The 21,058-nt window shown below is 43.7% G+C and overlaps 2 protein-coding genes across 6 annotated transcripts; both read right to left on the bottom strand.

The window, feature by feature from the left end:
- Positions 1-1,498: 1,498 nt before the first annotated feature.
- LOC310667818 (RNA-binding protein 3-like) lies at positions 1,499-8,755 on the bottom strand. Of its 5 annotated transcripts, none has more exons than XR_014506350.1 (9): positions 8,511-8,746; positions 7,218-7,339; positions 7,022-7,128; positions 5,839-5,944; positions 5,654-5,729; positions 5,505-5,572; positions 2,686-2,825; positions 2,131-2,198; positions 1,499-1,931 (listed from the first exon to the last, which is right to left on the bottom strand). XR_014506350.1 is itself a non-coding variant. In XM_083420779.1 (7 exons), exons 2-6 carry the CDS (start codon positions 7,318-7,320, stop codon positions 5,506-5,508), a joined length of 459 nt encoding a protein of 152 aa, XP_083276905.1. In that variant the 5' UTR covers positions 7,321-7,339; positions 8,511-8,755; the 3' UTR covers positions 4,472-5,114; position 5,505. The 5 variants fall into 5 exon arrangements, 3 of the variants coding, with proteins under 3 accessions (XP_083276905.1, XP_083276906.1, XP_083276904.1); XR_014506351.1 differs by having other exon boundaries at positions 5,505-5,569; XM_083420779.1 differs by lacking the exons at positions 1,499-1,931; positions 2,131-2,198; positions 2,686-2,825 and adding an exon at positions 4,472-5,114 and having other exon boundaries at positions 8,511-8,755.
- Positions 8,756-15,560: 6,805 nt separating this feature from the next.
- LOC310667893 (homeobox protein prophet of Pit-1-like) lies at positions 15,561-21,030 on the bottom strand (the record flags this gene model as incomplete). The annotated part of the gene is made up of 4 exons (XM_083420930.1): positions 15,561-15,595; positions 15,907-16,388; positions 17,946-18,184; positions 20,952-21,030. The coding sequence occupies 3 exons, from the start codon at positions 21,028-21,030 to the stop codon at positions 16,047-16,049; spliced, it is 660 nt and encodes a 219-aa protein (XP_083277056.1). The 3' UTR covers positions 15,561-15,595; positions 15,907-16,046.
- Between the last annotated feature and the right edge of the window lie 28 nt (positions 21,031-21,058).

Genomic DNA, 21,058 nt, shown 5'->3' with positions numbered 1-21,058 from the left:
AATATGGAGAACAGGAGAAAAGGAGTGCATCTATCACAATAGGCAAGAACATGAGTGACATTTTGCTAGTTGTCCTAACTTTGCCTTGGGTGGTTTATCAGAGGATGAAGCAACATCCAGCACTCCCAGTGTTAAAAGATATATAAACTAGGTGCCAAATGGCTCCTTAAACCAAGGTTGCAGTTGCCAAAATGAAATGTCCAGTTGGCATTTTTGGACGAGATGTGAGCTAGGTTAAGAGCTCTGAGAACAGCCACTTTATCCAGGGACAATCCACATACATATTGTCCTTAATGGTGACTGCTCCTGCTTAAAATGCACAAGAAAAGCATTATGGTTCCCAAAATGCATTCCAGTTGTGCAAAAAAATATATAACTGAGAATTCCACAAGAATAGCCTATTGGTGTGTGAAAACAGTCCACATCCAAGGATTCCCAGACATGCACCTCCAGATGGTGAAAACATCAGGTACCATCCTTGCACCCGGACATCTTCGCTTGGTCACAAATGGTCAAAAGACAGGTGCAAAATGCACCTGGTGCCTAGCTAATTTTGCACCGAGTGATTTAGACTTGTATTTTTTTTCCATTCAACAATTACCTTCCCATGTCAGATTTCATGTGTTGCAATAGGACTCTATAGAGATAAAGCAAATCTGAAGGCAGAACTTGTGCAATGCAGCAAAACAATTTACATTCTGGTGCAAGGTAAACTCAAGTTCCTAATGAAAGGCAAACATTGCTTCTACTTGCATTATGAAACCTCCCACACAAGAGTTGCCCATTTCAGACCTTTTATTCCCTTCAAAATGAACCACCTATGCTTGCCCCTTTACAAACCTGCTACAGCACTCCCTGCAGGTTACTGGGACCAGTAATAACAGAACCTAGCTACCACCTAAAGCATAAGTACATAGAAAGAAATTATAACTCACTAGAAAAGCAGAGGCAACTGTCTTGGCAAAAAACTTGGGAACATCTATCCCTTTCTTGTATCCATTTTGATTTGAATTTCTAATGGACAAGTCTGTAAATAGTTCAGGGGGTTTGAGTTCTAGCCTTAGTAGCTATATGTAGTTTTATGAAGGGAGGTGCTTATTTGCCCAAGTGTACTTTGGTTGACAAGTCCCTCAACAGTCCATTTACCTGTGGATCTTAATTTAGGAGTGACTGATGTTATGTATTCTGATCACTAAATAAATTCAGAAATAGAAAATCACGCAAAAGCTAGTTAATCAAAGTCATATGAGGGTTCCTGTCTTTTCCACTGAGGCATGTTCTGCATTTCTTATAAAACATTATTTTGAGATATTGTAAAATACCTATCAAATATACTTAATAAGTCCACACTTGTAATCCTTTGCCTACTCTTTTCTGATGTGCAAGGAGTTGGAAGTCAATGCACCCTTCTTTAATGTTAACCAGCTGCTTACCCTATAAGGTTGTATATGTGTTAAGATAGTGATGTGCTGAAGAATACAAGCTGAACACAACACTGTCAGTTACTATTTCATTTTTATTAGAAGCCATGGTTTAACATATTTGGAATTCAAAGCACATGAAGAATAGTTGTTGTAAGTAGTATTTAAATTTTACATCGCTTGGTGTTAAGGTTTCAGACATTCTTCCAGTTATAGGTCTCATTAAAAGATTTTAGCTCAAGCGCTGCACAAGCCTACCCCAAAACACACTATATATAGATAGCACTCATATTTTACAAATTAAATTAAACATCTCAGAAAGTGCTGTATCACAGGATTGAGCACCCACAATTCTTTAAATTCAGTTCACTTTTGAGCACTTTCCACTGCTTGGCCAGCCAGCCTCCTCATAAGCACTTATATTCCAACAGTATTGAATGCACGGCCCGTAGTAATCTACTTGCTCCACTGCTGCCAGCTGATAGGTTCATTCCAGTAATGACACTTAACCTAATACGGAATGCAAGAAGACAAATTAGCACACAGAACTCACCGATTTAATGTGCTAAGTCAGTTAATACTCTTACAGGAGTTTGTGCCAAGGCCTTTTAACATAAATCCGACCTAAACGCAAACCAATTGAGCTTACTGCTCCTGCTCCCTTCAGATACATCTAATTTAATGGGTTTTAAAAAATAAACAAACAAACCTGTCTGAATGGCTGAACGAGTCTCTGCAAGAGGCATCTTCCTCTTGTACCCAGTAGCTATAGGGACCCTGCAAGAAAAGAATTTGTCAGTCATTATAGAAGGGCATCCTAGATATGAAACAGACATATATGAGCAGAGGCATGAAGTTCCTGGTTTTGAAGAAATAAACTAATTGCTTGTTAAAGTTAGAAAATTTAAATGGTTACTTCTGTGGCAAGTAACTGACAGAAGTTTATTATGCACAAGGTATGGACCACGCTACTTTCATCAAGTGCTATAAGAAACAAGTGACCATAGCTATTCACTGCCATCACTTCTTGCACAAGCAGAACCCTTAGCAATATAGTTGTACTGTGTGTGACTAATGAAGTACCAATTCACTAGTAACACGCTTCTGACCCTCTCCAATGGAAGTTTGATCTCCTATTTACTTTTGCATAGCCAAAAAACAATTTGTACCATAGCCAGTTTAATGGCACAGCAACACATAGCCATGCTTAAACTACTGAATATGAAAGCAAAGGTTTTCCTCTAAGAAAAATATATATATTTACTTTGATGTGGGAGAAACTGTTTACTTCGTAGCTCAAGCTCAGGATCCAAAGAGTAGTCCCTGTTCCATTCCATCACTTCTTTCAAGATAGTGTGGCCAACACTTTTTCAGGATAGAATAGCCACCATCATCTCTTCTAACCTGTCAAAAACAAGGCAGTGTCACTTAACACAAGTTCATTCAAATTCTCATTGTATTCAGATTATACATGTCTAACAGGATATTCCAAGCCTAGGTGATGCTGTTCACCTAGCCCTTGGGAGATTCCCCAAGTTATTAAGTTCAGATTTTTCTCCCACTTTTAGATTCTTGTCCAAAAGCCACCATATGCACTAAGAATTGGAAAAGTTTTAAGTGGAAATAGAAGCCTCCCACACCCAAACAATGTTGCAATCGGAAGTCTTCCCAATTGACAAGTCCAAGGTCAGCACAAGGCACAATTACAAGATATTGGACAAAACAGCAAATGCAGCTGGATGAACCCAAGTACTGTTTGGCCAACTACCTTCCCTCTAGTTTTTGAAAGCAAATCTCAAGTCGCAACAGCCAGATAGGCCCTCCCACCCCAGATAAAAAAAGGAGCAGATTCAGTCCAGGTTCTCGTGGGGTCTGAGGAGACCCCAAACTTGCCCAGTACGTTTGTCAAAGAAATAAGAATCAGTGGTTTGCTGTAGCCACAAGAATGGAGCTCTGTGGGAGGGAAGATGCAGACATGAGCAAAAAAGTTACCTCGAAATACAGGACTATTTCCACAAATGAACTAGCCAAGAGCAGCTTTCGTCTCACATGGATCGCACTGAAGGAGGCACAACACACTTCGGGGTCTCCAAGGACACTGGCTTCCACACGCTAGCAGAGAATTCTCACAGTGTAAGAACAGGACAGAGCTAACTACAGGTAGGCCCATCTAGGCCCAATATCAGTTCAGCCTTAACCCTGAACAAAGCCTCAAGGCCCCCCACTTTCAAAAACTTCCTTCTCCACCAGCTCATCTGACAGCTGAAATTTCCCAATTGTAGTAGGACACATTATCCTACTTTAGCATTTGTGTAAGGAGGCAGGTCCTTCCCAAGTCTTCCTCTCTAGCAACAGCTAGAGTACTACTATTGTAGCAAGGAGAACCAACCCATTCTAGGTTATAACACTTAACTTGAATGTTTAAACATAGGGCACATGTTTCATCACACGTGTTTTGGCTTGGTACCCTGTATTTTGGTCCCTCTGTAGTAGTGACTCCCAAACCAAAAATAATGATTTGCCTTCACTAAAGGCTCAGCTAAATAATTCACTGTTTGAAGACTAAGAAAGAAAGCCCAAGATTTGCAGGTAACACTGTATTGAACTCCACTGGGAGCCTTGTTTGAAACACAAGACTCCACAGGTATTTCACCGCCACCAGCCCCTACCCAGATTCATTTCCCCAGGATAGCACTGGCACAGCTATAAACATTCTAGGGAATCATGTGTTGGTTAATGCAATTAGGGTAATATATATCATTTAGATACAAAGTTATTCAGTTACAACATGACTAACAAGATGCTACAATTATAGCTTAAAGTCATGCTAAAATATCCTATAGCCAGTTTAAGGAGCAGACAGATGTTTCCACTTCCCCATGTTGAAGATTTCCTGTTTCCACCATTTCACACCAACTGCTTAAGTATTAGTGTATATCAACTATATTACTTGGGTACCAACCCTGGGATTTACCATGCTTTTGCTTCCTTGTCACTAAGCTATCAAAGTTGTGCGGTGCAATGTGATGTCAAACGTCAAGAGCAGAGAATTGTTTCAGATGGGATTTTAATGGGCTTCGTAAAGCCAAAAACTCAGTACAGGAACTTCCTTATCCACTTCAAATACAATGTCAATTGAATTATGCACGTTTCTTCCAGTAAAAAAAGGACAATATAAACAAACATTTTCAAGAACCTCTCAAAGCGTTCAGTTTTGATTTCTGGATTTACTTTTTACAGTAAAATAGCTTTTTACTAAACCAGCGTGAATCATTTAATTCTTTTACTAATACCAAGGTGGTTTGCATTTGTTGCCCTCCCTTACTATGCTAAGAGTTGAACTCAAGTGCATTGCACTATTTCAAAAAAAAAAAAAGGTTTGCTCAGTTTCCAGCTGTTTAAAGTTGTAGGGCCCCATGTGTCGCGTTAAAAGAAACCTTGGATTGAGAAAGCAAGACAAATAAAACCGATTTCAAAATTGCTTAAAAACCACTCTTGAAAAAACCAACTCTTGAGCAAAGTCTAAACAGGCCATCTTGTAGAGGAAGCTTTCGGGCTGCATGTGACAAAAGCTATATGGGGGAAGATACAAGTAGGTAACTAAACAAGATTCAGCGAAGCTCCAAAAATCTTTATAAATACGGCCATTGGAAGGACGATCTTGATTCAGGAAGGATTTTTACTCGGTGTGAGCTGAGGACAAGAAGCAGGTACAATCATAAAGGCACAAGCATACGGACATGTTGCAGAAATTCACCACTCCTAGACTTTTTTAGATTAGTGATGCTAGGAATCTCAGGCCCTCCCCCAGTTAGCACTCTGACAACTTTGCAATTTGAATTTAAGAGTTCTTTAAGGTCCAACATGCACTTAAAAGTTATTTACCAGTAATGTGAACTGAGGGCTGCAATGTTTTAGATCTGAGCAAATGGCAGATAAAAAAAGAAAAGAAACATATTTGATACTGACAACTCAGTAGGGAGCTGTAGTTACTGCTGTTACTCAGTGTGAAGTCGGAACACTGATAGTTCACAAGCGTTTTGGCAAGACAGCATTTTCACTCCCTTCCCAAAATCCACTTACCTCAGTTGTCATAGTTGTCTCTGTAAGAGCCTCCTGAAGAGTAGCGATCGTTATAACCTCCCTGACTTCTGAAAACAAAGCATTTGTGTTTTATATCTGTTCACCTAAATCTGAGCATTAATGATGCTCTAGCACATCAGCACAATTACCTGCCGTAGTCCCGGGAACCGCTGTAGCCTCCACTTCTGTTGTCGTATCGCCCACCATAGCTTCTGTCTCCACCACCTCCAAGGAGGAAAAAAAACCATTTCAGTGACAGCTAAGCCACCAGCAACCACACCCACTTCATTACCCCAATGCATGCAAATGTTTGTTTCATTCTCCTTATACTCACCTCTGGAATAACCACGGCCTCGCCCCCTGCCTCCAAAGTAGCCACCTCTAGATCCACGGGAAGACTTCCCTGCGTGATCAACTCTTATCTGGCGCCCATCTACAGACTGATAGTGAACAAGTGCTTTAATTATGACCATTGCTTTATTAACTAGCTGATCAAACAAAGCAACTATTTACATGAATTTTCATATGCACATAACCAATTGTTAATAAAACATGACTTTTCACCAATTACTATTGCTCTTATTAAGATACTGTAGAGCTCAGTGGATTTATTTCTAAATTGAATTCTGAAGTTCTCCACCTGCGTAGGTTTGGGTATCTGCCACTTGCACTCCACACAGCAAATTGAACCACTTAAAAAATAACTTCCCAAAGATAAGTCAATATTCTGAAAAACCTCTGGTAGCCTTAAGAAATGGAATCACAGAAAGCAGTCCTGCTGCTGAGATTCCTGTTGGGTGCAAACCCTATAAAGGTGGGTGGTAAATAATCTTAGAGTGGCTGGGGAACCTCAGCCAGATGGCCTGGGTATGAATAATAAACATTAGTGTTATTATTTTAAAGTAAGAAGGGTAGTGGAAATGTGAACTAGCAATGCCACTCAATGAGCTTTCAATACATCTGGAAGAATGCAGGATCCACCTTCCCAAGAAGAGCCGGATCCCAGGCAGCATGGCCAATAGTCAAATGTTGATAGAAGCAAAAGTCCAGCAGCATCTGGAGGGCCACAGGTTCCTCATCTGTGCCTGTTACCAATGTAGCTGTCTCACCAGTTTATGACAAAAAACTGCTCACTTTGACACTAAAATCAGAAGCATCATCACCGCATGTGCTTTTAGGTAATGTGCATACACTGCAACAGCTCCCTACTACTGGGTTGACACTTGCAAGCAAGAAAAGGCCATTTTCTAATATAGTTTAATTAAGGGCATTTCACAAAAACTAAAATCAAAGCAGTATGGTTCTTGGGAAACTGTCTCATTGTATTTTAACCCGTATTCTAAATTGGTTTCCCCATTACATTTTTATTGTAATTTTACTGGTGTTAGTTGCCCTGAGCCTGGCTCTGGTTGGGGAATAAAAACTATTGTTATTATTATTAATATTATTATTATTAATGTAATTAAAGCAGCCAGGACACAGTAGGACAACAGATCACACCACAAGGAAGTACTCACCTCTCCATTCATGGCTCTCATGGCATCTGATGCATGTTCAGGATTGGCAAAGGTGATAAAGCCAAAGCCTCTTGATCTCTGGGTCTCTTTATCCTTGATCACAACAACTAAGAACAGAAAACAAAAGTAGCTAAAATTATCCAATTTTATGTTGATCCCAGGAGAAAACTCCATCCCCAACACCACACTTGCTTACCTTCAGAAATGGGTCCAAAAGAGCTGAAATGCTGCTCCAGGCCTTGCTCATCTGTGTCAAAATTCAGACCCCCAACAAACAGCTTTCCTTCTTCAGAAGACATAATGGTGGTAGGGAGGAGTCTGAAGAAGAGAAACACGCACAATTGTGGATCAGAGGTCTAATACTGGAATAATTCCATTATGAGAATTTGAAGAACCACCAATGCTTATTGCAGAGCAAGTTAGCAAAATCCAGCTGCAAACAACCTGTCCCAGTCAGTGACGGAGAATTTAAGACTGCCAACCCTCCAGAAACACTAGACACCGTTAAGTATCAGTCCCAATATTTTCAGTACTCTTGCTCTGTTCACTCAATTCATCAAGTGTGGCTTAATTCCTCCCCTTAGAAGTCACCCTGCATGTGGTGCCATAACACTAAGAAAACCTGTTGCAGGATTTATAACGCATGCTGTCCCCATCTCCTCCACCCACCCCAATCCACCGCCAAGCTCCATGTGGTTGCGCATTACTTCCAATCAGAAAAGGAAAGCTTCTCAGGGCCGTGCTAATACGTCCCCGCCCTTCGCGTCACAGAAGCAGTTGCTAAATCTGACCCACTTCAAGCACCTACAAGCTTCGAGTTCAGGGCGGCTGTTGGGCTTTTTTAAAAAAATAAATAAAGAGGAGCAAGCCTTAAGCCACACCCCCGCCTCAGTTTCTATTTCAACTGCATGTTCCCGAAGGGAAAGTCCTCAGCGGAAGGCGAGAGGTGGGGGTGGCGCTTCCCCCTCCCCGCCTCGAGGCCGCCCTCCATTTCCCCGCCTCGAGCGCCATCTTGTTCACCCCCAGCTTAAAGAGGGGCAATCCGGACGACCAAAGATGGCGGCAGGCGACGAAGGCCGCTGCATGGCCTCGCCAGTGCGCCCCGCGCGCCCACCGGGACCCCCTCCGCCATTTCCTTGCTCTGCTTCTTCTCATGCCCGCCCCGCCCCCCCCCGTTCCAAAACCAAAGCGCGCACGCGCGCCACGACAGACCGCTGTTTTCTCTCTCGCGCGCGGCGCGAGGGGAACCGGGCTCCTCAGCCGCATGCGCACATCATCAGCATTCGGAACGCCGCTCCGAACGCGCGTGCGCTTTGGTGCCGCGGCCCCCCTTGCCACCCCCTCACGTCGTCGCTACCGAGGAACGGCCACCGTTACCTCGCTACTGACGTACTTGTTTGAACGGAAGCGTCGGAAACAACCCACCCCCGCACCGTGCATTTCATCGACAACAAAGGAAGCCCGCAAGACCGCCCCCCCCCCGCCTTACCGAAGAGAAGCTTCCTGGGCTCAAGCAGCTGAAAATGCGGCCGAGGCACCGCCCGCGCTTCGCTTATATAGCGTCCCGCCCACCGCGACCAATCACGTGACGGACGCCGCGCCTTCCTAGGGTTAAGTGCGCAAACTACGCATGCGCTTACTACGCACGACCGTTACGCCTGTGGTACGAGGGACGTCGCTCCGACATCCGGAGATCCGTTCGACTTTTTCCCTCCAAAAAGAGATGTGCTACAGCATCCGGGGCCTTTGTTCACTCGCGCGAGGCTTCCGCCTCCCCCTCCATTCCACATAATAGAGACCTGCACTTCCGGTTCTGACTGGATTGTAGGGCGGGGGAGCGACTGCTTAATTGAGGCCGTGCTTTGCGAAATGGCCATTCTTGTTCCCTCCATTTCTCAAGGAAGGCTTTTTTACGGGCAGGGAGGGAGAAGGGCCAGAAGGAAGACGAAGAGCGCCGACCGTTAAGGGCGGGACGTTTGACTCGCGCGTTTTTTTTGAAGCAAGGCGGGTTTTGTGGTGCCTTGAAAGACAAACTGAGGAAATAATGTGGGACCCTAAACAGGTTTCTTGCGGCCGAGGCCTCCGTGGACAATATTATTATTATCGGGAAATTGTTAATGTTTGACATTTACGATGTTTTTGTGTCCTGGAAACTTGGGGAAACCCAGCCAGATGAGCGGGGAATAAATCATTAATAAAATTATTATTATTACTATTATTCCCAAGTTTGCGGGGGCTGCCTCGCAGGGCTGAGGGGACGCGAAGGGCGAGGCGCACGTTCCGACGTTGGTGAAGCCGATTGACGCGCGTCACGCGCTGGTCGCCCGCCTGGCCCTGGTTCGGGCCTCGGTGCGCGCAGGCGGTTCCACCTTCGCAGCCCCTTTGCTCTCGCTCCGAGGAGCCTTAAGACGCTTCCCCCGCGGGCTTGTGAATACCTCTGTTCCCGAGGCCAGCAGCGCCCTTCTACATATGTGAGACGATACAGTCTGTACTCAAAATGAAAAAGCCATGGATAAAGAACGCGATTCCAGAAATTGCAATACTCGGTAGCATCGAAGCAGCCGCCGTCAACAGCTTGCGCTCTATTCCGTGGACATGTTAGCTGTTCCTTATAAAGATAATTTCTTAACTATTTCTTTCGGGAGCAAATTCCTACATATTTCTAGCTTTTCCCCACGACATTAAATTGAATGGACCACTTACAAATGGGACCCAGATAGCTCATAACTACTGAAATTCATCACCTCGTGCATCGTAACCTCAAAAAAGCATTACCAACCTTTTCATTACTAACGCAGGAAACCTGATACTATGAGATTTATGACATTGCCTTTTAAAAGAGGCTGTTGCCATGGTAGTCTTGCAGGGTTCCCGCCACTGCTCCATTTTCTGTCAGTTTGCTTGGAGGACTTTGCATTAGACTGCAGTTTGCTCCCTTGTGCTCAGACTGCAGTCCAAACCTTAATGTATGTTTACCCCGAAACAAGTTCCACTGAATTCAGTGTTGCTGTTCCTTTAAAAACTTGCACAAGGAACATAGGACGTGCACAACTGAAATAGGACTTGCTCCTGAGTAAATTTGCACGAGAAGACTGTTGCAACAGGCACAGCTAGCTTTCTGGAATTTGTAATAAAATAACTGCCTTGCAACATGTCACAAAATGGCAATAAGGATGCTTTTGTGTGCTGTAAATGTATTCTGCTTGAGCATCTTGGCCCACAATGTTACACATTACAAGAGGGTCTTCTCAAGCTGTAGTATGTTGTATTTATGTGGCAGTAGCCTTTCTTGCCAACCTAGCAGTTCGAAAGCACGTCATAACGCAAGCAGATAAATAGGTACCGCTCCGGCGGGAAGGTAAACGGTGTTTCCGTGCGCTGCTCTGGTTCGCCAGAAGCGGCTTAGTCACATGACTCCAAAGCTGTACGCCGGCTCCCTCGGCCAATAAAGCGAGATGAGTGCCACAACCCCGAGTCGGTCACGACTGGACCTAATGGTCAGGGGTCCCTTTACCTAGCCTTTCTTGCATCAATTTGGAAAATTTTTCCCTTTTAGAAAAAACACAGTTGCCTTATTATAGCATCTGATTATCAACAGTGGAAAATAAATCTCAATCAATTGATGTATATGAAGGGGCAGTTTGTATGCTCATGGATCCACTTGGTTTCCAGAGAGCTCTGGGGAGTTTTCTAGTTGGCGTGGCTGAAGTCCTAGTAAAGCTGTGGAATACAGAGATGGTCTGGGCAATTGGCAGGATTTTTACAATACTACAAACGAGACCAATAGTGAATCCGATGGTGAAGAAGGCAGTTTCTGCACATGCAGAAGAAGTGAAGGGGCAGATGGGGCTCATCAACTTGGGATGGTAGTTCTTCAGGGTGGAAAGAAAACACTGATTCTAACCCTCCACTGCCTTGCAGGCTATCTTCAGGAAAAGAAGGCTAAAGAGTAAACCCTACACAAATCTGGAGTAGAGTCCGTAAGGTGGTTGGATGGCGCCTTGTATGCCTCCTTCCTGCAATTCCTGCAGCCAAGCTGGTGCCAGACATATTGCTCTGCTTTCTTCTGGACCACATCAGCGAGGCTGAGGGAGGGGTCCTGTCGTCTGGGCAGCCCAGGACCTCCATGAACAGTGCCCAGGCTTGTGCCCTGGGGAGGTCACTTTGGTGCTGCAAATGCAGCAGTTTGACTTCACCCCCACAGGCACACTCCATTGTCTCTTGAGAGACAAATACCAACAACATGGTAACCTTAAGATTGGATTATTGTATTGAGCTTTATGTGAGGATGCCTTTGAATATACAGTGGTACCTCGCAAGACGAAAAACTCGCAAGACGAAAGAGTTTTTTGTTTTTTGAGTTGCTTCGCAAGACGAATTTCCCTATGGGCTTGCTTCGCAAGACGAAAACATCTTGCGCCTTTTTCTTAAAACCGTCAATGCATTCCTATGGGAAACCATCAATGCATTTCCTATGGGAAACCGTGCTTCGCAAGACGAAAAAATTCACAGGACGAAAAAACTCGCAGAACGAATTAATTTCGTCTTGCGAGGCACCACTGTAGTGCAGAAGCTTCAATTAGTGCAGAACACGGCTGCCTAACTTCTCATAGGTTTGAAGCAAGCATACCACTACTGTTCCTATTACACTGGCTGCATATATATTTGCTTGCAAGCCCAATGCAAAGTGCTGTTTTTTACTTTTAAATCTCTTTACGGCTTTTTATGCCTCTTACAATATAAACCTAGATTGTTATATCTTCACTTGAGGCCCATCTTCTGGTCTCCTCTGAGGGAAACTTGAAGGGTGATGACAAAGGAGAGCGCCTTTTCAGCTTTGGCTTCCCAACAGTGGAATGCTTTCTCCAGAGGTCTGCCTGGCACTCACTGACATATTTTCAGCACCAGCTAAAAATGTACCTCCCCCCCCCCCCGACTTTTGATGGTCTGTGTTATGTTTTATTATTATTGTGATGCAAAAGTTTTCTATTGCAGCTGGGAAGGATTGTTTAAAATTACTGTAATTATTACTATAACTATTACTATTACTAATTACTATAATAATAAAAATAAAATTACTATTTATCTTTTATGGAATAATGTGCTCTTGTTTATGCTTTTAAATATAAGTCTCTTGGAGGCCTTCTTAGATAACAAGTGACTAATAAGTCATCATCATCATAATAATAATAATAATAATAATAATAATAATTTCTTCATGTGTTCCATGTGCAGTTGTTTACAAGCATATGCATTTGAGACCAGGTGAGCACATTCCAGCAGTCACTTTGTAAAAGTTACTGGTAGTCCTTCTTGTTCTTGTATCATTCTCTTGAAAGGTACCATCCTTGTTATGTCTTTGGGGAACGCCTTTGCAAGATTGTATTAATTTGCACACACATGCACTAGAATTCTTCACGGTTCAGCTCCTCTAGATTAATTAAAGCTCCCAATAGGTGGGTAGATGCATCTGGACATGCATCTGTTTAAGGCACAAGCATGCAAATTATACAGACATAAAATCCCTTGGTGCCACTTTCCTTCCATCTTTTCCCTCCCCAAACAATGCTGATAATATAGATGTCACTGTGAATTTTTTTTTCTGTTTGAGTTGCAACTCTTCTGCAACAAAAACCAGCAGATCCATTTTAGCATTTAGCATTTTATTAAACATTAAAGTCTTTTGTAAAAAAACAACAACTGAACACTCTTAAGTTTACTAATATATCCTGCTTCACTCTTTTAGAAGCCAGTGATAGACTAGACAGGCTATTTCAGAGCAAATGAATGAAATCTGGAGTAGTAGGCCAAAAGGAGCTTTCAGCATTACATAATGTGTGGTGGCGGAGGAGGGACAAAATCATTCTGAGGCAATTATTTGTGGTGTGCCACTCGAGGCACGTCACACATACACAAGCGCACCCCAGTTTTCATCTCTGAAATGTGGGAGGGTGTGAAGGTACCTTGAAATACATCCACCACCATCCATCTCAGATCCCTCAAGGTCTAAAATGTAAATACAGTGGTACCTCGGGTTAAGTACAGTGATGCCCCGCAAGATGAATGCCTCGCAAGACGGAAAACCCGCTAGACGAAAGGGTTTTCCGTTTTGGAGGTGCTTCGCAGGACGAATTTCCCTATGGGCTTGCTTCGCAAGACGAAAATGTCTTGCGAGTCTTGAGATTTTCCCCCGCTCCCCAACCCCTTTTTCTAAGCCGCTAAACCGCCAATAGCCTTTTAGCAGCTAATCCCTTAAGCCTTTAATAGCCGCTAATAGCCGCTAAACCGCTAATAGCACTAATCCGCTAATAGGGTTGCTTCGCAAGTCGAAAAAACCACTAGACGAAGAGACTCGCGGAACGAATTAATTTCGTCTTGCGAGGCACCACTGTACTTAATTCGTTCCGGAGGTCTGTTCTTAACCTGAAACTGTTCTTAACCTGAAGCACCACTTTAGCTAATGGGGCCTCCTGCTGCCGCCGGGCCACCGGAGCACGATTTCTGTTTTCATCCTAAAGCAAAGTTCTTACCCCGAGGTATTATTTCTGGGTTAGTGGAGTCTGTAACCTGAAGCGTATGTATCACTGTACATAAACACTTTGCAAGGGTGTAATCTGGGTGGATTTGATTTAAATCATGATTTAAATCATGAGTCAGTAAGACTTGATTTAAATCATTTTTTTACAGAAAAACTCGTTCTTGTTGGTATAATCTTAATATTTACAACCAGATGAACTGGTTCCATTTTTTGAATAATAAATTTTCAGAGTAGTTTTTACAGTTATATCAAAAATTACTGATTTGGTTATACTATTAGAAATACATTGGCATATAATTATGAAATTATTGTGAGGCTTAATAAGTTAACTGTTCATATTTGGACAACTTTTCTGCTGTACTGTACTTTATTGGATGGAGAAAAATGATCATTTCCTTAACAATTTAAACAATTTATTTAACTAAAACAATATTATAGCATATGTATCCATGTTTGCTAACTGATGTGGTTAAATTATTTTTTTTAAAAAAACCCTTAGACTGAGTTTTAGCACACATGAAAAACTGAAAACAAATCCTTATTTCCTGATGGAAATAAGTCTTTGGACTATAATGTAACTTAAATAGAAAACTATCTTTAGAAAGATTTTCCCTCCAAAAGCATTTTATTTTTAAAAATCTGATTTAAATTTAAAAAATCTGATTTAAATAAAAAAAACCTGATTTTTAATTTTTTGAAAAATAATAATTGCTTTTTATTCACCCTGGGTGTAATGAAAGAGAGGCTGAAGCGGAAAAATAGCAGGCCTATTAACTTAAAAGGCATAACAGGTATATGAAAATATATAGGCATTTTGTGTGAGAGCCGAGGTGGACTATCCAAGCTTCATCCAGTAGCTGCTGTGTAAGATCTTCTGATGTGTGAGCTGAAATTTTCAGATGGGATTAATTGTGGCAGTGGTGTGTTAAACTTTTATGTATCTTTTAAAAATGTGTTTTTTTCTGGTTTGAATGGCATCCCTGAAATTACACAAAAACAGACAATGGTGCAAATATTTGATGAACTTGTGAGGAATATAGTGGACCATATCTGTCCTCCAAGAGCATAAAGCCATGGTTTTCAGACTGCATTTTTGGGAACAGGGATTTGCACAATCTCCAACACTCATCAATTTCCTATTGTCATTCATTTTGTTATTTAAGATCTCATTCATTATTTATTTGTACAAATAATTTTTGTTTGTCTCTTCATCTGTTGCAGTTACATTTGTTTAGGTATTCACATTTGTCTTCATAGTTCTGCTGTTTGTTTGTTCTTTGTGCTATATTAATACAAGTTCATATCTATCCATTTATTTCAGAACAAATTAAAATAGAACAGTTCAATTTTTTCTTTCTGCTCAAATATGCATGTCTCTCTCTAATGGAAACCTCTGGTGTTCTTCAGCAGTTTATCAGGGCTTTCTCAAAGGTAGTTTGCTCACCATTACTGATCTTCCCCTGCAGTTAGGGTAGCCACATGTCCTTTGAAGAGGACAGTCCTTTAACTGAAGCTGTTTGTCCAATTCAAATCCAGTTTAAAAATAAGGAGCCACAAGGAGAGCTGGAGGGGCCTTGAAGCTGCCCATCAACAATTAGTAGCACCTTCTTCCTGGCATCTTCTCCACTATGGTGAGTTGTTTTATAATTTTATTTAAATTATAGTAATTATTTCTAGATTTGTGTCTATATATAAAAATTACCATATGCAAATTTTATGCAAACTGGCGCCCTCTTTTTTTGGTGCTGCAAATCCTCTTTTTTGGCAATGCGTAACGGGTCACCCTACTTTCAAATTGCAGATACTGAGAAGTTTGGGGTACTAGGGTGCTCTCTAAGCTGTTCATGTGAAGGTTTGGCCCAACTGGCCTGGGCAGCACCTTACATGGACCAAGTCCTCTCTCTCCATTCAAGAAGACTTTGAGAAGCACAGGGGTTTTGTAGCAAAGGGGCAGGGGCTCTTCAGCAGATACGTTGACGTGGCTTAAACAGGGTGTTACACTGTGTGTGTTGTTGTTTATCACTGGAACAGTCAAGCTCATGCAGCACAATCAGTGGCGTAGCGTGGGTTGTCAGCACCCGGGGCAAGGCAAGTAATTTGCGCCCCCCCCGCTGCACTGTCCCTCCCCCAGATAGTCCCTCGCTCTCTCTCCGCACCGCACCGCACGCCTGGCACCCTCCCCTCCACAGTGGGCGGCGATCCGCCGGCTCGGATCGGATTCGCACAGCCAGCAGTGCAGTGAGAGAGAGTGAGTGAGCCAGGTAGGGGCAGAGAGCTGCGAGTGCGAGTGCGCCCCCCCAGATGTTGCGCTCGGTGTGGCCGGCCCCCCCTGCACTCCCCACGCTACGCCACTGAGCACAATTGCTTAATGGAAGCCACTACCAGCAGAATAAACAAGACAACGATGCACATCTTTGGGTATCTTTATGATAATTTCCCCTGCCCTGTGTTCCTGCACCTTGTCAATCGGCTGCAGAGAAAGAGCTCTTAGTTCCAGTGGGTGCTGGGGTCGAGACTCAGAGAGAGCACAGGAGGTGGCGGAGCAGCTGTGGAGCGCAGAGGGCTGTACCAGTCTTCGTGAGCATGGGAGGGTTGAGGGTGGTGGGGGGCAGGACAGGAAAACTGGGCAGAAGTAGCAGGGGGAGGTGGGGGTGGCAGAGTGTAGGTGGAGGGAAAACGAGGCAGGTGAGGATGTGACCCAAGAGTGGGGGGATATTGGTACTGTCGAGGTAGGGGTGTAGGCAGGGGACAGAGGATACCAGGGGTGCCTGGTTTGGGCAGCGCTCGTTCCTGCTTTCGCTGCTTGGCTCGCCGGTTCTGGAACCAAACCTGTCAGCACAAGGAGAGAGAAAATGCATATTATGAATTGTATTCCCTGGGCAAGGCATCTTGGCAATGATGTTTAGAATAGAATTATTCCTGAAAATCCATAACTTGTCAGTGCCAGCCTTTTAAGAAAACCAAGAATGTTCTGGGACATCGGCAGAAGGTAAACATCTGCCAAAAGCAGGAAATTATGGGATAAGCTTGTGCAGTGTGTTTGGGATGGACTAATTATACTTGCAAAACAATAGGCAAAAGGGGAATGATGCACATTTATTCATAGGTATGTGTAGGTAGACAGATTGGAATTGTGGGCCCAAGCAGAGATTCTTAGCAGCTTTCTGGACTTTGCACACTCAGCTGGGTCTCTGGTTAATATTTGTTGTTGTTAAAATAAAAAAGTACAGTGGTACCTCGGGTTACATACTTTTCAGGTAACATATGCTTCAGGTTACAGACTCTGCTGACTCAGAAATAGTACCTCTGGTTAAGAACTTTGCTTCAGGATGAGAACAGAAATTGTGCTCCAGCAGCACAGCAGCAGCAGGAGGCCCCATTAGCTAAAGTGGTGCTTCAGGTTAAGAACAGTTTCAGGTTAATAACGGACCTCCGGAACAAATTAAGTACTTAATCCGTGGGTTAAACCACTGAGCCTAGGACTTGCCAACCAGAAGGTCGGCAGTTTGAATCCCCGCGACGGGGTGAGCTCCCGTTGCTCAGTCCCTGCTCCTGCCAACCTAGCAGTTCAAAAGCACGTCAAAGTGCAAGTAGATAAATAGGTACCGCTCCGGCGGGAAGGTAAACAGCGTTTCCGTGCGCTGCTCTAGTTCGCTTAGTCATGCTGGCCACATGACTTGGAAGCTGTACGCCGGCTCCCTTGGCCAATAAAGCGAGATGAGCGCCGCAACCCCAGAGTCGGTCACAACTGGACCTAATGGTCAGGGGTCCCTTTACCTTACCACTGTAGTAGGTATTCGGAGGGGGATGCCTCAGTTTCTCATATAGAATCTATGTTACAACAACATGTAACCAGTAACATTGGTCTAGCCCTGCGCCTTCTGTTTCAACTTTTAAACGCCTGCTGAAAACTTTTCCATTCCTTCAGGCAATTAAGAATGCACCTTTCCACAATTGTTACTTGGTTTCTTATTTTAACAATTTTCTATGGGTTTTGTCGTATGTATTTTTATGTACAATTGTCGTGAAGCACTCTGATTTTTTTATATGAATTAGTGGTCTATAAATATTTTTATAAAGAAATACATGTAACACAACTGTTTAAGTTTACATAAACGGAGAGCTTCAAGTCCATACACCCATTAATGCAGTTAGTAAAATACTGCCTCACTATTAGGAAAACAGAATGAAAAACACCAAAGGGGAAAAATAGATCTAAATGTGACTTTAAAAAGCACACTTTCTTTGTCCCATGGTTGTAGAAAGGCACAGCACGTAAGTGCCTTGGAGACCCAGTTTCCAAAAGGCCCCTTGCAGGCTGCTTTTAACACGTCCAATATGGCAGTGTCCCTATGTTCTTGGGGCCATTAAGTACTGAGCAGGTACCTGGATGCGAGCCTCATTGAGTTTGATAGCCCTGGCCAGCTCCTCTCGGCAGTAAATATCAGGGTAATGGTTTTTTGCAAATGTTGCCTCCAGGTGATCTAGCTGGTCCTGGCTGAAGGTAGTCCGGTGACGTCTCCTGGTAGGGGCGGCAGCTGCGTGAAGGGAGGAAGGTGCAGCCGGAGAGACCCCAGCCGGTTCTGGTACATTGGGGAACTTCTTACAGAGGGGAACTTCCACATCTGGAAGGCAAGAAGAGGATCCACTGGCATTTCTCTGTCTTGACCTACAAGTCACCTTTCTCCAAAACTTTGCCAGTGCCGCTCAGGACTGAGCACTTTTGAACCCCTACTCCTTTACCCCACCCTCACCTCCACTTTCCCCTCTGCCTACATCTCGAAGCACTCCTCTTAATGTGACATTGCTACAACAAGAACTCTGTTGCTGTGGGGTCTGTTTGGTCTTGCTTCTTTGCTCTAGATCATTCCCTCCCAAAGCTGCTTTGCCTTTTGGGAAGGCTCTTGGGAGTTCCATTTATGCATGTTTGCCAGCCCCGTGTAGTTTGGACCTTACATACTCATGCCCAGCTGGTTAGAGTGTGGTGCTGATAACATCAAGGTCACGGTTTTAATCCCCATATGGGCCACCTGCATATTCCTGCATTGCAGGGCATTGGACTAGATTACCCTCAGGAGCCCTTCCAACTCTACAATTCTATGATTCTATGAAAGGAGCTAGAAATGGAATGACCCTTGAAAGAGATCCCTCTTCCTCCTGCATATTGTGTGGGCTCCCCACACTTCCCACCCTGTAAGAATGATTTTTTAAAATTGTTATTTTTGGCTCAGGACAGCAGAATACTGTAGCTTGAGCCAACCCTGATATGTGATCCTAGTGGGTGCCAGCAAGCAGACCTTATATTTTTTAGAACCGCTTGGATATTGCTTCAGCTAGCTGCCAAAAGCTGTGTCGCAACTGTCTCTTCATAAAGGGTCTCCTGCTTTGTAAGTTCTGTGAGCATTTCAAATAATTTTTCAGAAGCCGCACCTGGCAGCATCAGGTGTTGTGAACCTTTACCTCTTGTACTGATAATGAAGTGCCGGAACGGTAACAATATTTCGCCGCACCCTTTCCCCAATTCCTTCCTGCAATCCCTAGGATTAACTGGGGGGAACATGATTCTCCAGCCCCCACTCCCTGGGAGAACCTGAGATCGTGAGAGTGAGGGGAGCACAATAGGCTCACCTGAAAAGCTAATTAATTTGGGACCCCAGCATAGAGGAACTTGAGCCCCACGGATCTGAGCCCAAACAGCTTTCTCATTAATGTCTTTGCATCCGAGTGTTTCGGGAGAGGCTGCCCCCAAGGGATTACAAGCCCCCCTCCAGCCTATTTCAGTCTCCTGCTACTCAGCAATCTCCTCCAGCTCCTTAGAGGCTGTCATGTGGAAAATGAGTTTGCTCTTTCCTTGGGACAAGTTTCCTGCTTTTGTGGAGACTATGGCAACTCTTCCCCTCCTAAAAGACCTCCTGGCTAAAATCACACTGAACAAGATCTGGAACTAGGACAGATGGTTCCTTGACTATGCATGGAAGGGTTGCCCCTTCCAGGAAACTGCACATGCACCATACATTTAAAGCACATGACTTTCCTCAAAACATCTTGAGAACTGTAGCTTACCTCTCACCGAACTATGATTCCCAGCACCCTTAACAAACTACAGTTCCCAGGATTCCTTTGAAAGGAGTCATGTGCTTTGAAATGTATGGTGTGCATGCAACCACAGTTACATTGCTTTCCGCTTCCATCACAAATTTGGGATTGATTTGGGGTTGCAAAAAGGCCAGGAGGCACCATCTGCTGGTGGTTTCATGGAATTTGGTCTCGGATCAGAATTAAGTTTGTGATTAGTGTTGTGATGAGCACAGAAGATGGTTCTGAAAGCCACAGACAGTATTCAAATATGCTCTCCTGATATTCTGTCCTACCAAACCCCAACCTCAAAGTGTCTCCAGACTGTCAGTATTCTGTGGAAGGGGTTCAAGTGTATACTGGGAAATTTAGGTTTACAATTAAAAGTGATTAAAGTGCTCCGTTCTAGCACAACAACCACTTTAATAAAGCCAATGTAGTGTACCTGTTGGACTAGGACCCAGAATACCAGGGTTCACATCCCTACTCAGTCACAAGCTCACTGGCTGATCTTAGGCCAGTCACTGTCCCTCAGCCGAACCTACTTTGCAGGGTTGTTGTGAGGAGAAAACTGGGAGTAGGAGAACTCTGAAAACCACATTGAGCTCCTTGGAGAAATAGGGGGCATATAAATATAATAAAGAAAGAGATGGACTTTCTGTGATTAGGAAAGAGACAGGGAGATGCACTGATAAGTGTGGAATGTACAAATGATGAATGGGAAGATATATAAAAACTTTGCAAGCAAATCAGGATGAATGCTCATTGCTGTGTAACCTGCTTACAAATAATGCATTCTCAATAGAGACTGGATATAATCTAACACATAAGCTTTGTGCTAGCAAATAAGGATAGATGCTCAATAAATAGGTCATCAGGAGAAGAGCTAGAGACACACTGCCCTGGAATATTCCCATCTCATTGTCCGTCTCTCCTCCAAAGCTCAACAATGGTGTAAGAAGAAGAAATACCACAAAAATATCATTTCCCATTTAATACAGAAACAATGTACAGAAACAAAGATCACCCCAGACCTGCTTGACCCAGGTTTTTGGTTCTAATAAAAAGCTCTAAAAAGGAAGCCTTGCAAATGTTTCCTGAAGGCATTTGTAGACTTCTTCCCACACAGTTTTCAAGTCCTGCTCAGAGCTGGAAGCACATCACTGATGTGCTGGCTCCCAAGTCCCCCTCTGCACAACCCCGCACATGCAGCTTTTCCTCCACCCAAATGTTCAGTAGCATCTGGACCCTCTTTGGTCTAGATGGCCTCCCTGTGCCCCTCCTCATATCTGTAGACCAAAGCTTCCCCAAACTCACCAGCTGTGGAGCTGACAGTCTCAGGGTATACGTCAGTGAACCCTTCGCTCTTCCTTTTCCCTGTTCGTCCACCCTCCATCTCCTTTGATCCTTGCTGTGTCCCCCCC

This window comes from Podarcis tiliguerta (assembly GCF_965153285.1).
Source record: "Podarcis tiliguerta genome assembly, chromosome: 17".
Classification (NCBI taxonomy): Eukaryota; Metazoa; Chordata; class Lepidosauria; order Squamata; family Lacertidae; genus Podarcis; species Podarcis tiliguerta.
This window is presented reverse-complemented; position numbering and strand designations above follow the sequence as displayed.